Source organism: Lygodium microphyllum, chromosome 14 (assembly GCF_053477565.2).
Source record: "Lygodium microphyllum isolate KBCC chromosome 14, Lygodium_microphyllum_v1.1.10, whole genome shotgun sequence".
Classification (NCBI taxonomy): domain Eukaryota; kingdom Viridiplantae; phylum Streptophyta; class Polypodiopsida; order Schizaeales; family Lygodiaceae; genus Lygodium; species Lygodium microphyllum.
In genome coordinates this window covers 37,235,155-37,251,267 of record NC_141148.1, presented here as the reverse complement: position 1 = coordinate 37,251,267, position 16,113 = coordinate 37,235,155, and the positions used below count along the sequence as shown (strand labels likewise).

Below are 16,113 nucleotides of genomic sequence, written 5' to 3'. Positions count from 1 at the left end.
GCGCTTCTCCTTCTCCTTCTTCCTCTCCTTGGTAAGTTACCCTCGCTTGGTGCTTGTTTGCTTGCTGCTTCTTCTTGTTCTCCTCTTTCTTGTTCTGTCTTTCTTCCTCTCCTTGGCTTTCCTTTTTCCCTTCTTGTGTGTTTGAAATGAAAGAAGAGGTGAGTCATGAGGAGGTGAGGCATGAAGAGACTAGGTGAGGCATAAAGAGACTGCATGTCGGCTAAACTCAAGCTTTAGAACCGCAAAAAATGCAGGAAAGGAAAGGCGCAATTTGAAAAGAAATGATTTAAGTATGGTTTGAATTTTGACGTGTGCGTCTATTTTTGCGTGTATATGTGCGTCTATTTTTCAGATAGACGCGAATATAGACGCGTAGTTAAACGCGAATATAGACGCGCATTTGGGATTTATCATAATTTTTTGTTTTTAAGATAAGTTTTGATAGTGAATTCTTATCATAAGTTTTAATGTATTTATGATGATTTTTGTGTATTTAAAATTAAGATATTATGTAAACATATGAATGACAAATATTTTGATGTTGTCATGAATTAGGTTTAATCATGTCGACGTCGTCATCACCTAGTGCGGTGCAAGCTGGTGAGTCAATGAGCACATCCTCAAGTGAGGATGAAACATTGCGTCTTCATAATCGAGATGCATGGCTACGACGAAAAATTAAATGCATCTGTGATCGTTATTGAGGGTATATTTTTCGAGCATGTCAAATTGCAATGTCACGCACGCCTCAGCTTGTATGGAGAATGGGACCGAGAAAAATCACCGGTATTCATAGTTTTTTTTAACCACTAAGATTGCATGTCTATGTTACGGGAATTATATATCAACGTACATGAAACTCCCTTTTGTGGTTGAGCAGGATGCGGTGCCACATCCTCAGATGCTCCCTCTCGGGTGTCGAGAGGCTGCAAAACATCGATGCGAGAAGGCAGAGTCTTCAAGAAGAGTAGAGACTGACGAACATGATAGTAGCCCTCATGAAATGCCCCATCAAGTCGTAGAGGATGAGATTTTGGACAACATGGTACACCATTTATTTTCGCAACTGGTTCAGGGAGAAGGTCACTCTACGAAAAGCCAGATGATCCACTATATGTAGCATCATCTACTCCGTTGTATGAAGGTTGTACGTACTCCGTTCTTCGTGCGTCCCTCGAGATACTTAACTTGCAAACAATTTATGGATGGAGTAATGTCAGTTTGGATGCGTTATTGAAGTAGGTATCAATTCAGTTTGGCTTATATATGAATCAGAATATTAATTGTTAATTCTATTTTGAAATCAGACAGAAATATATGTTGGTGGTTTTTTAACTCACTTTTAAAAATATATGTAGGTTATTATCACAAATGCTTCCAAAAGGAAACAAATTGCCAACTAAGAGAGATCAAGTAAGACATTACTTGACATCTCTGGGAGGCCTCGATTATGTCAAGATCCATGCATGTGTCAATGATTGTGTCTTATTTTGTGGGATTCATGAGTTCGCACGAGAGTGTCCTGTTTGTGGTGAATCAAGATACGAAGTGGAGATGAAGTCAATGGATGTGCCTCGTAAGGTTTTGCGACATTTTTCGATTGTTCCATGTATAAAACTTATGTTCAAGTGTAAGTCTATTGGAAAGCTCATGTCATGGCATGCTAGTCATCGTTCAAGTGATGGAAAATGGAGGATCCCTGCAGACACACCCGCATGGCAACATATAGATAATTTGTGGCCCGTTTTCAAAGAAGAGCCAAGAAATTTGAGATTTGGTTTAGGTATGGATGGAATCAATCCATTTGGCATCAAAAGCACATCATACAGTGTATGGCCAGTGGTATTGGTGAACTATAATATTTCTCCATCCATGGCAATTAAAAAGGGACATGTGATGTTGTCCCTTCTGATTCCTGGAATGCACACGGTAAAAAACATGGACATTTACATAGAGCCTTTGATTGAAGAGTTAGAATTGTTATGGGAAGGTATTGAGGTGCAAGATACAAGTGCATCTGCATCCTCTAGAGATTTCACATTGAAGGCCATGTTGTTGTGGACCATGCACGACTTTCCAGGATACGAAGAGTGTTTAGGTACATGTATATAACTCTATATTTAAAATTCAAGACTTGAATCAATTGCATTTTATTAATTCACTTGTTTTTTCAAGTTTAACCACGTTAGGATATCATGCATGTCCTATTTGTGGTCCCTCTCTAGTTTCCTCTAGGCCGGCACGTTTAAAGAAGGTTATCTACGACAATCATCATCGATTTCTTCCTATTGACCATCCCAAATATGTTCTCCCTACTAATGGAATGACTCCACAATCTCTAACCATTTGAGATTGGAAGGAGAGATGAATTAATGCCGATAGCCACCCTCCACTCGGCATGAGTCGGTAAGAAGTGCATTTCTCTCGATTGACTTTAAAGTATTTAGCATGATGAATTGTTTACATAATATATTGTTTGTTTGTTAGGTTCTCTATATTCTTTCGTCTTCCGTACTGGACTGAACTCAAGAGGCCAAGGCCAAGGCCAAGGCCAAGGCCAAGGCCAAGGCCAAGGCCAAGGCCAAGGCCAAGGCCAAGGCCAAGGCCAAGGCCAAGGCCAAGGCCAAGGCCAAGGCCAAGGCCAAGGCCAAGGCCAAGGCCAAGGCCAAGGCCAAGGCCAAGGCCTTTAAAGCTCAAAACCTTAGAGGGAGAGATCATAGGCTTCTTTAATGACAGTCATCTCAAGAAATACTACCCCCTAGCCCATCCATTGCAATGAGGCGCCAATGTTGCAGTTGCTTGCCAATGTGAGAGTAGCCACCATCATAGAAATCAAGAATACGGATGAGGAGGTAGTAAAACCTGCTTATTTATGAATCACAGTTGTTGCTCAAAAGACATATACTTTTGATGCGCTCATTGATGAGGGAGCTGACTTCAACATCCTTAATCACAAGCATTGGACTCTCATTGACCAGTCCCAACAACTGCAACCCATGAATGCTAAGCTCAACCCAGTGATTCAGTTAATGTAAGGGAGGATTTACGTAACATTGGTCGCATGAGATGAGCCTGGCCACGCATTGGACCCAGAGGAAAGATTGAGCTATCCCATGCACCTTGGATATTGTCAAAGAACGAGGAAAAAATAGTGAAGGAACAAATATATAGCTTTCGAACACCCACAGGATGTATGAGATGTCTCAAGGGAGCCTTCATAAAGAAAAAGAGAAGAGGTGTGGAGCAACTATCTAGTTTGAAATCCCACGATTGGCACAAAATGATTCAAGTAAGGGTATCTCTAACCATGAATATAGTAATTAGTGGCGTAACTATGTGTAAACTTTGGGGTATGATGACTTTTTCCTCAACTAATCATTTGATCTATGAATATTGTTTACATTCAGTTCGTACTTCCTACTAGCATATCCCATTGTGCCTCCAAAGATGTACGTGATATCATTTACAAGATGGGAGAGCTTGTGAGGTGTATATACATTGTATTTTTTTATTATATATCTTTGAATTTCTACACAAAAATAAACAATTCTCAAATACATCTTGACAGATACGTGAGCTCGAAGGAAATTGATCCAAACACATTGCAAGATGCTCGAGTATTATCTGTTGAGGTGGTTTGTTTGGTGGAGGAAATTTTTCCTCGATCCATTTTGACTACTCAATTACATTTACTCGTACATTTGATTGATGAGATCGCACTTTGTGGGGCAATTCATGTAAGGTGGATGTTTTTTCTTGAGCGCTTCATGAAAACCTTGAAAGATTTTGTGAGGCAAAAAGCACGGCCTGAGGGAAGCATGGCTGAGGGTTGGTTAGTGCAATCATCCCTTGTTTATATCTCTGAATATCTTGCTGAAGTGGATCCCTCTCAACCACGACTATGGAAAGATGATGAAGACTTGAGGATGACCTCTATAGTACCTCAAGGAAAAGGAATGAGTAAAGTGCTAACAAAAGAAGAATTTCGTAAGTTAAATAGTTTTTGTGTGCTCAATAGTGATGCTATGAGCAAATGGGTGATACTATATAATGAAGCAAGGGCAAGAAGAAAAAGCGAAAGACAAGAATTTCGCACTAGATATGGACGTAATGTCTCATTTCCAGATTATCTTAATGCGCTCCCACGTCATATTGACATAGATTGGTTACATGAGGAAATGGAGAGAATGGAAAAAGAGGAGGAAATTAATATATCTCAAGAAGAGTGGGAATACGCACGAGGTTGCTTATCAAAGGTGAGACATACTATCAATTAATTTGTTTCTATAAGTTTTATTTTATATAAATAATTGACATGTTTGATCTTTTATCTTTTACTACTAGTGCACATTATTCAATGCACTTTGGTGTGAGGGTAAACATCTTCGAACTCAACATATAGATGAAAAGAAAAATACCCAAGATTGTGGTGTCCTTGCTCACTTCGAGGCTGCCAATGGTACCATGGAAGGTTATTGTGGCTTGATCCAAGATATTCTGAAGCTTGACTTCAGGCGATTCTTTATATATGTACTGGATGTGAAGTGGTTTAAAGAAGTGGTAACAAATGGTGAGCATTGCACAATCAGATGTCATCCAAGTGGTTTTGTAATCATTGACTCTACAAAATTTCACCAAAACAAGAAAGACACATTAGTACTACCTCAACAATGCGAGCAGGTATATATGCAAATGCTAATTTTTTTATATGTATACATGTGATACATATACACAATATAATAAGTACTTAAGTTTTTTGCTTTTGTTTTTCAAATACAAGTTGTGTATCATCCAATGGTAAACAATAACCGATGGTGGTATGTCATCCCTATATCTAATCGTTCAAAACCAATATATGGCAATATTACCGACATGGAGATAGCAGATGACAATCCAACAATTAATGATGATGTGCATGATGACACCATAATGGATGATATGCGTGATATAATACAAGATGAATCTTGCGAGGATGTTCAAGGAAACGCAGAAGAAGACAATAATGTGATTGTCGATGATATTGATGAATTTATTGAGCAATATAGCAACACATCTGATAGTGGGATAGACTTATTTGTTTCGTTACCTCTTGGTAACATAGACCTAGAAGTAGATAGTTTAGCAAGGGATGATCTCATTGAAGATGAGATGGATCATTCACTGTAACATACTTAATTTGCTTATTGATTCAATGTGTATTCCTAATTCTATGCTTTTTTATCATGCGCACACGTGCATACTCAAGAATCAATAGTCAATTTTAAAGCAAGCATTGAATTTTCCATAATAAAAAGGAAGTATCTTTTATCATCTTCAAGTACATATTAGAGAAATTACGAGATACATATTGCAATGCTTGCTACTAATTGTAAGGTTTCTGTCGCTTGCCGCTAATTACTTATATCAGGCTTGTCAACTGGAGGAACTGCCATTCATTAGAGAGCAATGAAAAAGTAATCATTAACTCTATTTTTTAAATTCAATGATTCAATGTGTATTCTTAATTCTATGGTTTTTATCATGCGCACATGTGCATGCTCAAGAATAAATTTCAGGTGGTTAAATAATGATTAACTTTGGTTTTTCAATTATGTGAATTGCTAATTTTAGATGGTTAAATAATTGTGCGTCTGCTCTGGCGCATCTATATTAGCGTCTATGTGCGTGGATATATAGACATGAAATTCGCGTCTATTTACACGCAGGTTTACACGCATTTATAGACGCTCTGATAGACGCGCCCGACTTTGCACGTCTAACGTGCACGTCTATGCCTCGTTTCTGTTGTAGTGTATTTGTATTTGGCATGCTCACATGTACTATTATTTGACATACAATTGGTATTATTAATAGTTACACAACACATAAAAATATGGTATGAAAGTGGAGAAAACCATTTTAAAAAAATAGATTGCATTGCTTTCCTAAGTTCGTTATTTGGAAGAGTGAATTTTTTTTGTAACTATAGAACCAACTATGTTAATTATTCCATTCATTGATGTCATTACTTTGGAAGAGTGAGAAAAATATGTAGCTATAGAATCGACTATGTTAATTATTTCATTCATTGATGTCATTACTTTCCTTGACATTAAATTTTCTAGTCGTCACCAAAGAATTATCATAAACACCAAAAATAGATTGAACTTGACTTTATCAAAAGTCTAATTTTAGAACTTCATCTTTATAATAAAACTGTACACATTAACCTATGTTCTCTCTCCTTCTTCACAAACCTAGAATTTGAAAATGCTCATAGACCTTCTCAATTGGATAGAACTCAAATGTGCAAATAGCTTTGTAATAGAATATTACTATGTTTTGATTCTAAGCCTACTCAATTCTAGTGCTCACAAGAGGCCATTAGACTTCAAGTAATTAGTAACTTCGTAGAAAGGAAGCAATAATTAACATCCATATTTGTGAGCTCATAATTTATTTGAAATTTGACATGGAAGGTATGAAAAAGAGATGGGAATTTACCTTATAGAAGAACAAGGATTAGTAGAAAAGTTTGGATTTATTGTAAGTAGAATTTTGTGTATAGCTAGGATGGTGATATTTATAAGTAGTGGATAGAATGCACTTTCTTTGTGGCATCCTCCTTGTAAGATTAATTGTTTAAAATAAACTAGTACTATACTAGCATTAGTACGGCTTTGAGAAAGCAACTTGCATGCGCAAATTGGGAGATTCCCTTGAGATTGGTCTAAAGAGTTTAAGCAACACCCTTGGAAGTTTGGTGTATTATTATTCATACATGTTATGCATGTGACACTTTAATGAAATGACATTCCTCCTACTTTTGGAGTCTTTAGAGACATCCACTTTGTCTTGGATTTTCATGCTCTTAATGAACATATGGCAATATTGCAAGGCACATGTGTTGTAAGGCCCATATAAAAATGGTCAAGCCGCCTTGGGTTGGGGAAATTTTATTTCATCAAAATTTAATTTGATATGCATTGTTCAATTTGACTTGGCATTTCATGGTATCTCATGCAAAATCATGTTTAAGATAATGTATTTACCATGCTCACTTTTCTTTCTCCTTCAAGTTTGAGAAGGCCCCCTTTTTTTTGGTTTTAGGGAAATATTTATCACCTTTAAGATGAAGTGTATCATTTGTTGGGCTTGGTTGGGGTAGGCCATGCCTCAAAGAGTGCATTTGTATGGGCGATGGGGCATGCGATGTGTGACCAAAGCTGAGTAGTGCAAATGTGATGGACCACACGCGGCTTGTAGCTTCTCATAGGTTAATGTTTCTAGCAACGCTTGTTCTGAGCAAAGTTGGCAAACTCTCTGGTGCCTTCAATGATAACCATTTGATTTTGACAATACCATGTTTGAAATTTGCCTTCTTATAATCATTTGCGAAAAAGTTAGTTTGAGATGACACCCATGGTTGCTTCTCCTTCTCTTTTCTTCATCTCAATATGTGACTAGCTCTCTCGAATTTCACTCTCTCAAATCATCTCTGACTTCATCTAGGTTTTTTCTTCTTCTTCTTCTTCTTCTTCTTCTCATCATCATCATCATCTTTTTGTATTGGTGGTGACATCTCTTTTTCACTCTCTCAAATCATCTCTGACTTCATCTAGGTATCTCCTCCTCCTCTTGATCATCATATATATCATCCTTGTGTTTATGGACAGATTTCAATCTTTCTTTCTTCCTTCTTCGTCTAGCACTCTCAAGCTTCCCTAGACTTTCCTCCTCCTCCTCCTCCTTTCATCATTACCACCTCCTCCTCCTCCTTTTTATTCATATCTTTTCTCATCATACACTTTTCCATATTCCTGCCTTTGATCTTGTGCGTATCTCCTTCTAACTTACATCACCCTGAGAAGACCACATGAGTTCGAGACGCCTCTTACTCCTCTGCAAGCCTCGCTTCCTCTCCACCTACCATCCCTCTAGACGCTTGTCCTCTAATGATCTCAGCCATGGCGGCCGCATCCTCAGCCGCCGCCAATCTAGTGACGCACCCAACAATTCTGGCACCGGGTTCAAATTCCCTGCAGTAACATCCAATCCTTCTATACTGATGAATCATCATCACAGCCTCGCAGAGGGGCAGCGGGCGCGCTACAGCACTGCAGCAGCAGCAGCAGCCGGCCCCCAGCAGTGCGCAGACCCTGATGGGGATCAGAAGGATAAGTTGATAGATTCGTTGAAAGAGGAAGGCAAGGTCGAGGTGTCTGAGTACTGGGGCATCGTGCCGGCCAAAGACAGGCGCAGAGAGGATGGATCTCCATGGCCGTGGCGTAGTTTCAGGGTAAGACATCCAAATTTGAGTCACCCAAATTAACTGATTAGTGAATAAAGTAATTATTGCTATCATCACCATCACTATCATCATGAAAATTCGCGTCATCCGCCGCAGCTCTAACTAGTAATTATCGAGTGTTCACGCCTCCACCACAGATCTGCAGTCAATCAGGTAATTATTGCCATCATCATCATCATCATCATCATCATATCATCATTATCATCCTGCAGATTCGCGTCATCAGCCGCTCTAAACAAGTAATTATTGAGTGTTCCCGCGGCACGCCTCCACCACAGATCTGATTAGTAAATTACCCAGCAGCTAATCAACGTAATTATAGTGCCTGTGCACACTCTCATTGACTGCTTGATTTATCTATTCATTTATATAATTATTTATTTGTTTGTTTTTGCAGCCCCAAGATACCTACTCTGCGGATATCTCCATCGACGTTAGGAGGCACTACAAAGCAGAGAAATGGGTGGACAAGCTCGCCCTCTGGACTGTCAAAGCTTTGCGAGGCCCCGTCGACCTCTTCTTCAAGGTCCAACCTGCCTGGCTCATCCATAAAATTTTGCCAATTTTTAATAAAAATAAAAATAGAAATAGAAATATAAAACAAAACTTTGAATATTGTCCAACCTTAGGAAATCTGATAATTAATACTATTATTTATCTATACAATTATTTTCGGTTTTTATACACACACACACAAAAAAAAAAGTTTCCATGAAGGTTCATCCAAAGTTTCATAGTAAGAGGTTATTACAAGAAGTCTAAAAGGACCACACCTACTTACCGGAGGAGTCTCACATCTTTATAAATACACTTCCCCTTTCCTTAACTCAATATATCAAATATGGTAGGCCTTACTAGCATGTTCACACGTTTCATTCATTAAATTCCTATCACTTGAATGCATCATATGAAATAGAAGGAATAATCAATCCAGTAATGACCAAATGAAAATTGATGGCTTGAATCATCCTACACTAGACATAAAACATGCTACATCAACCATAAGATATCAAACAACCACATCATCTTAAACTTAAATCTATACTAACTTGGGGCAACCCAATTGTTGTATCAAACAATAAACATGATTAACATCATTTTGTTAAATATTTTCCCTTACAAGTGGACTTATACTATGTTTAAATGTTAACAATTTAGATAATAGTTACAAATCAAATGTCCAATAATGGATAATATATGAAAGATTGAGTTACCATGAATTGTAAAGTGCTTAAATGTTGATGGGCATGATGATGCAGGATCGCCATGTCAGTCATGCACTTCTCTTGGAGACTGTTGCAGCAGTGCCAGGGATGGTGGGGGGCATGCTGTTGCACTTCAAGTCATTGAGAAGGTTTGAGCATAGCGGGGGGTGGATTAAGGCACTACTTGATGAGGCCGAGAATGAGCGCATGCACTTGATGACATGGGTGGAGGTGTTGAAACCTAATTGGTGGGAACGAGCCCTTGTCCTTGCAGTCCAAGGGGTGTTCTTCAATGGCTATTTCCTTCTATACATCATCTCCCCTCGCTTGTCCCACCGCTTTGTGGCCTACCTTGAGGAAGAGGCTGTACATTCGTACACTGAGTTCCTTGAAGCCCTTGACAAGCATGAAATGGCCAATGGACCTGCTCCTTTGATCGCCATTGACTACTGGCGCCTACCCAAAGATGCAACTCTTCGAGATGTGGTCATAGTTGTGCGTGCAGATGAAGCTCACCATCGAGATGTCAATCACTTTGCTGCAGTAAGACATCAACATTCTTTCTTCCTTCTACAATATGTAGATTACTTCTCTTCCATTCACATCTCTTTTGCATTTGTGGATTGTGCCATGGACAATTTGAGCTAGAGTTGTGCATGCCAAACTTCTTTTTTTTTGCATATATAGCATAGATCAACTACTCACACAAATTAAGGTTAGGGATCCCTCTAGGGCTAGTGACATTACTTTTACATCCATAACATAGAGATCTTCCCCCCACACTAGTGGTAGGGCTTGTTTTGCAAATCACTCACATTTATTAGCCTCTCTCTAGGGCTATGTATGTTACTCTCACATGTGGAATTGCACCTTATAGTAGGGCTTGCTACAAGCTATCAGCACCTTCTCACACCCAAGTACTAGAAGTACAACTATTCTCATACAATTAGTGACATCAATGGACAAGCAATATTGTTTCACAAAGCCAACCATGGCATGGTGTTTTTATTTGTTTAAAGTTGAACATGGCGTCCCTTCTTTAACATCTTTATATGAAGATGCAAATTCCTTATCCTTTGCTATCTCACAACAAACACCCACATGCTACATTCTATCCCACAAATGTAGTTTATGTTTTCTTTGTCCTATCATACTTGAAAGATCTTGGCCTAGACATTCTTCACCTACCACCTTGCATTAGTATATCATTTGGAGTTCTCCAATTCTCTAATTGGAATCTAATATATGTAGACTATAAGTGCTTTAGCTACATTACAAGCTACTAATTTCATGTTTGCTCATTGTTTTCTTGCAGGATGTATATAGCCAAAAGCAAGAGCTGAAAGCAGCACCAGCTCCCATTGATTATCATTGACGAGGATCTAACATAAACCTAACATGCCTAAAATTTTGACCATAAATAGGTTCCCAATTATTTTTTTTGACTTGCCATAAAATTGCTCCAATGAAATGTCCCTTTTGGAAATTTACTCCTAACCTTAAGCACGTGAACAAATTGTAATTTTGAAAGCTAGTCCTTACTACAACAAGAATTGTATGGTCATATGCATAGAAACATAATCGTCCTATGCATTGTTCAAGGCTATCAATATATGTCAAGAGTCATTTTTTACAAACTTATATGCTTGAATCATAAAGTTTTTAAATATATTATAGTTCGTTATTATGAAGCACATATTAACATACTTCAAACTTCTAAGACACTTTACACATGATGTAAATATATAGTACACCATAGTATTGGACATTTGAGAGCCACTTTTTATGTATGCAAACTTCATACCCATCAATCAAAGCCAATGACAAAATCTTGGGGAAGTCACCAGTCAATATATATGTGTATCATGTGGATTTAACGTAAATAGTTTTTATATTCAAAAGTGTACAATTTAAAGGGGTTATTCACATATTGAACAAAAAAGGGGTGTGTTTAATTAGTAAAAGCTCATAGATAAGGGTATTTTTGAATAAGCCTTGAATTTATGTGATATAGAGGGTTTGCATATAGTGAATCCTCCAAGGAAATGGGATTATTATAATGCATATTGAGAAAACTTTTTATTTTGTAGAGTAAGGTGGTGGATGCTTGATAAAGATTCTCATGAAACATAAGGAATTTATTTCTCCAAGTATCCCAAGTCTCTTTGGAGTCATCAAATGTAGCTAGAAAATGCTCAATAGTCCTCACCTTTATAGATCTCTTATAGCTTTACATCAATATCATAGCCATATAAATACCTAACACCATAAGTATGAAAATGCAAGTAGAATATTCCAACTATTAAATATTTGTGCATTATACCCCCATTATGAGAGTGTATATACTTGTCCCTTTGCCACCTCAAATGCATGTGGCTCAAAGCATCCAAGGGTCCCAATAGTGGTGCGAGAGCAACAAGGCATGTGGTATCTTCTCGTTGGCTTAAGTTGTGCAAATATTTGTAGCAAACCCCCCCCCATTCCCATGTGGTATCAACATTGATTCTCTTTCATCCCATGCATGTGCAAGTGATCGTACCTCAATGTAGCATGTGTAGTGTCATGTAGCCTGTAGGGAAACTTGAGCATCTAAAGCTAATTATTGGTCCTTGAATATGCATTCGACTACATATACTTCATTTCTAAATGTTGAATGCAACCCCTTTGCATTGCATGCTTTGGCATGGAATCCTTGACTTATTTTATCTACTAGCAAGAAAATAACATGCTCACATTGTAGAATATATGTTCTTGCAAGTGTTTTACTTCTTGATCTAGCCTCTTTCTTTAAAATTGCATGATCTAAAATCTTCTTCCTTCCCTTGCACAAAGAATACAACTCAATATGTGGTTTGATCGATTGTTGCCACTACTATGCATTATTCTTTAAAAGAAAAGTTAGAGTTAGTAAAAAAGTTGCCCATATGCACACTTGCATTCTTGGATTAGAGTGTCATCAGTGAAAATGCAAGTCTTTGCTTCCCAATGTGGACATCTCTCTACCATAGTCTCAAAAGCATGTTTAGAATAAAATGTGGACAGATTTTCTAAATTCTTTTCGTCTACTCCAAGATAATAATGAAAATTTTGGTAAAGATTGGAAGAGGATATTCTTACACATCACTTGCAAGCTTAGTTGATAATTTTCTTTATTCAACCTACTCTTTTGCATTGTTGGTTCCATCTTATCCAAAACCCTATAGCCCCATATAGCTACGTGTTGTGCTAGCTTTAAAGCCGCTAAAATTTACAAACTACAAGTAAGATCATAAAGAATAATTTACAATCTCAAAAATAATTTAAAAAGATAACATGATTTACCTTTGGGTGTTAAGTAAGTATAATTAATTAATTAAGTGTTTATTATGAAATTAATGCATAGTTAATGATTGTGTTGGATAAATACTAAATGGTATCAAAAAGTGTTGTTGAAATTAACACATAGTTAATGATTGTGTTGGACAAATAGCAAGTGTATCAAAAAGGGAATTCACATCCAAGATGTATATATGCTCATGGTGTAGATGCCATATATGAATGCACCAATCTAATCTAGTGTCATATGTGACTAGGATGAACACATGAACTATAACTCCGTGGCAAATCTCTTAGTGTGTCCATTCCTAGCCTACATGCATTACTAGGATGAGGACACCAAGTAAACGACAAATGAATATTTACAAGGCAAAGTGAAGGTTGCACTTGGAGTTAACAAGTGTTCTATGGTCTACCATCTGTTTGTTTTAATATGATGTATTTAAAAAGTTATATTTTGCTTAGTTATTTTCTATCTTTAATCTCTCATTTATCAATTGTCATCCATATCTTTTTGTTTGGTTCTTTGCAAATGTAAAATAATGTGATAACTAGATTTAAATTTAAAGTTGGAAAGCTAATGTGTCTCCAAGTTATAAACTGCATATTTTATTAGTATTGATCAAACATCAAACTTCTAGGATGTATGTGAGCTATTGGTGGTTAATATGAGTGAAATGCAATGATAAAGTGCAAAACTAGTGAAGCTATGAATATATGCAACCATCAAGAATGATTCAATGTAAGTCAACCTCCTTGCATCATTGGCATTGAATGCCAATTCCATCATCTCTTCTAGAAAACCCTTTGATATCTTTCTATCCAAATATCCAACTAGAAGTGCAGGTCTTGAGTAGACTTGGAAAATTGGGTGTCATTTTGATGGAGGGGACATTCACAATACATGGACTCATTTTCACTATGCATGTAATGGAAGATTGAGCCACATTGGGAGCACACTAGCTTTCTTAGTTTAGGATCCCAAGTGTGTATTTTGCATTTGTAGAATAAAATGACTAAGTGTCGCATCACTATAAGACATGATGGGTATTCCAACATCAAGTTCTGATGCTATTTGAAAAAAAATGTGGTCATTGATATAATAGCTTATTTTTACACTAGTATATGTGACAATATATGGGCCAGCAAATATGGGACAAATATAATGATGAAAGTAGCAATGATTACATATATTAGCACTTTTACCAATGCAAATAGGGGTGCATTTTTTGTGCATATATTGATGTGGCAAACATTCCTTCCTGTACAAAATTTGTGAATGGAAGTGTATTGAGAGAGCAGACAAACACGTGTGGCAAAGACATTGAGGTAAGAGAATCTTGTCTCCTTTCATTTCGCATTGCTTTCCACTTTGGTTGGTTTCTTGTCTCCCACATGCTCTATTTCTTCTGAGCTCTGATCTTGCGAAGAGGGCATAGCTTCAAGGTAGGGTTTCTTCTTTTTACATACTAGCCTCCATGCTTGTGAGAGTAATAGTTTGAGTGAGGAAGTGTGTGAGAACAATAGTTTGAATGAGGAAGTGTGTGTGCATGCAAGCCTAAGAGAAGAAGGGAAAATGTCAATGTAAGCTATTTTAAACCATTCTTCATTTAATGTTGATGTTACTTGTATGTAAGAGAGAAAGAAGAGGATAGGGGAGATAAAAAGAAGAGTAGAGATTTAATGCTTGACGTGTTTCCTTTAATTTTTCCTTTATTTATCATTTCTAGCTTTGTTTTAGGGTGGAATGTATACAAGAGAGGATGATAGAGAGAGTCTAAAGAAGGGATAGAAGCTTAGAGAGAGAGAGGAGGATATGTGAAATACATCGGGACAGGGGGGAAATTTGAGTGTGTCTAAGAATGACTGAATGAGAGTGAGACAGAGTGATCTTGAGTGAGAGAGGGGCAGAAATGAGAAATCAAGAGAGGAGATGTGCAATCTAGGCTAACTTATAAACTTGATTATAGGCCACATACTAGCAAAGAGAGACTTGGGGTGCAATGGGGTCGGAGGGACACATCTTCGATGTTAGCTGTATCTTCATCAGGCTTAGGACATGAAATATGCAACATGCCTTTTGCTTTTAAATGTGATCCAATACTAAGCACTACATAAATAAAAATATCTAAATATTAATTAAAATATAAATTTTAAATTTATATTATAGAATAATTTTAATATATGAACAATTATAGTTTACATAATAATATGTTAACAATTTTTAAATAGGAATAATATAAAGATTAATGATAGTGTAATTATTATGATTTATTTATTTTCAAGAAATTATTACACTAGATTAGAATTAAGAATATGATGAAAAAATCTTTGAGAAGTTATTAATTAGATTAGGAAAGCCATTCAAAAAGTTCTTAGTTAGGATTCTGATTAAGAGAGGACTAAGATTAGGATAGTGAGGCCAAGGTTAAGGAGATAGGTAGCTTGCATGTGAAAATCCATTATAATGTCCTAATGAATACTTGTCAACTTAATGCTTTGGAAATTAATTTTTTATAAAGCAATATTTTCTTGTACTCATCACAAGATGCTAGGCTATGTATATACAATATGTATATACAAGCTAGAATTAAGTTAGGCTAAATTAGGTATGTATAAGAAAAATCTTTATTTATGCTTATAGTAGATTCACAGCAAATACATGGCAAATACACACGTGAAAACTTTTTTAAGCTAGACATACGCATCTCCACATTCCTATTCCACATAACTTAAAATATATAATAAACTTAAGCCTAACAATATCATTAACTTAAAAGCTTGGGCTAATTAGCTTGGTTTACACTAAGTATTTCTATGTCTTCATTGAGTTCAACAAAGGCTCAATATAATTTTACAAATAAGAGATGGATGAATTGGAGAATACTTTGCTCGCATACTTAGTACAAGACAACTACTAGATGACAATGTTGCATCATCTTCTAGCATGTAGAATGTTATGGAATGTTTGATGTCTCCCAAGTAGATCAACTCGTGGGAGAAGTTAACTCATCTTCAATGTGACTCATGACTCTATCTATTGTATGCACAAGTATTTATGGATACTTAATCAATGATTTTAACTAAAATGTTCATGAACCATAGGGCGAGGAGTTCTCTCAAAGAGGCAATGCCTATTAACCAATGAGACACATTCAAAGGTAGAAGACGGATATCGCAAGTGGGGCTAATGTGCAATTCACAAATACTAGAGTAGGATAACCACCAAAGAAGGAATCTAATGGATGGGATGATAATGAGGCCCTTGAGGTAGAGATGTCTCCAATCGAGGTAGAGATAGAT

At 36.8% G+C, this 16,113-nt stretch overlaps 1 protein-coding gene across 1 annotated transcript; it reads left to right on the top strand.

The window, feature by feature from the left end:
- The first annotated feature begins 7,553 nt into the window (after positions 1 to 7,553).
- On the top strand, positions 7,554 to 11,288 carry LOC148025504 (ubiquinol oxidase 2, mitochondrial-like). Its single transcript, XM_087692672.1, has 4 exons — positions 7,554 to 8,278; positions 8,688 to 8,816; positions 9,550 to 10,038; positions 10,811 to 11,288. Exons 1-4 carry the CDS (start codon positions 7,856 to 7,858, stop codon positions 10,868 to 10,870), a joined length of 1,101 nt encoding a protein of 366 aa, XP_087548798.1. The 5' UTR covers positions 7,554 to 7,855; the 3' UTR covers positions 10,871 to 11,288.
- Positions 11,289 to 16,113: the final 4,825 nt, after the last annotated feature.

Bases quoted from the DNA above. Each gene is read 5' to 3' on its own strand.
- LOC148025504 (XM_087692672.1), top strand. From the start codon at position 7,856: ATGAGTTCGAGACGCCTCTTACTCCTCTGCAAGCCTCGCTTCCTCTCC. The intron at 8,817-9,549 runs GTCCAACCTGCC...ATGATGATGCAG, and splicing joins CCGTCGACCTCTTCTTCAAG to GATCGCCATGTCAGTCATGC. The intron at 10,039-10,810 runs GTAAGACATCAA...GTTTTCTTGCAG, and splicing joins ATGTCAATCACTTTGCTGCA to GATGTATATAGCCAAAAGCA.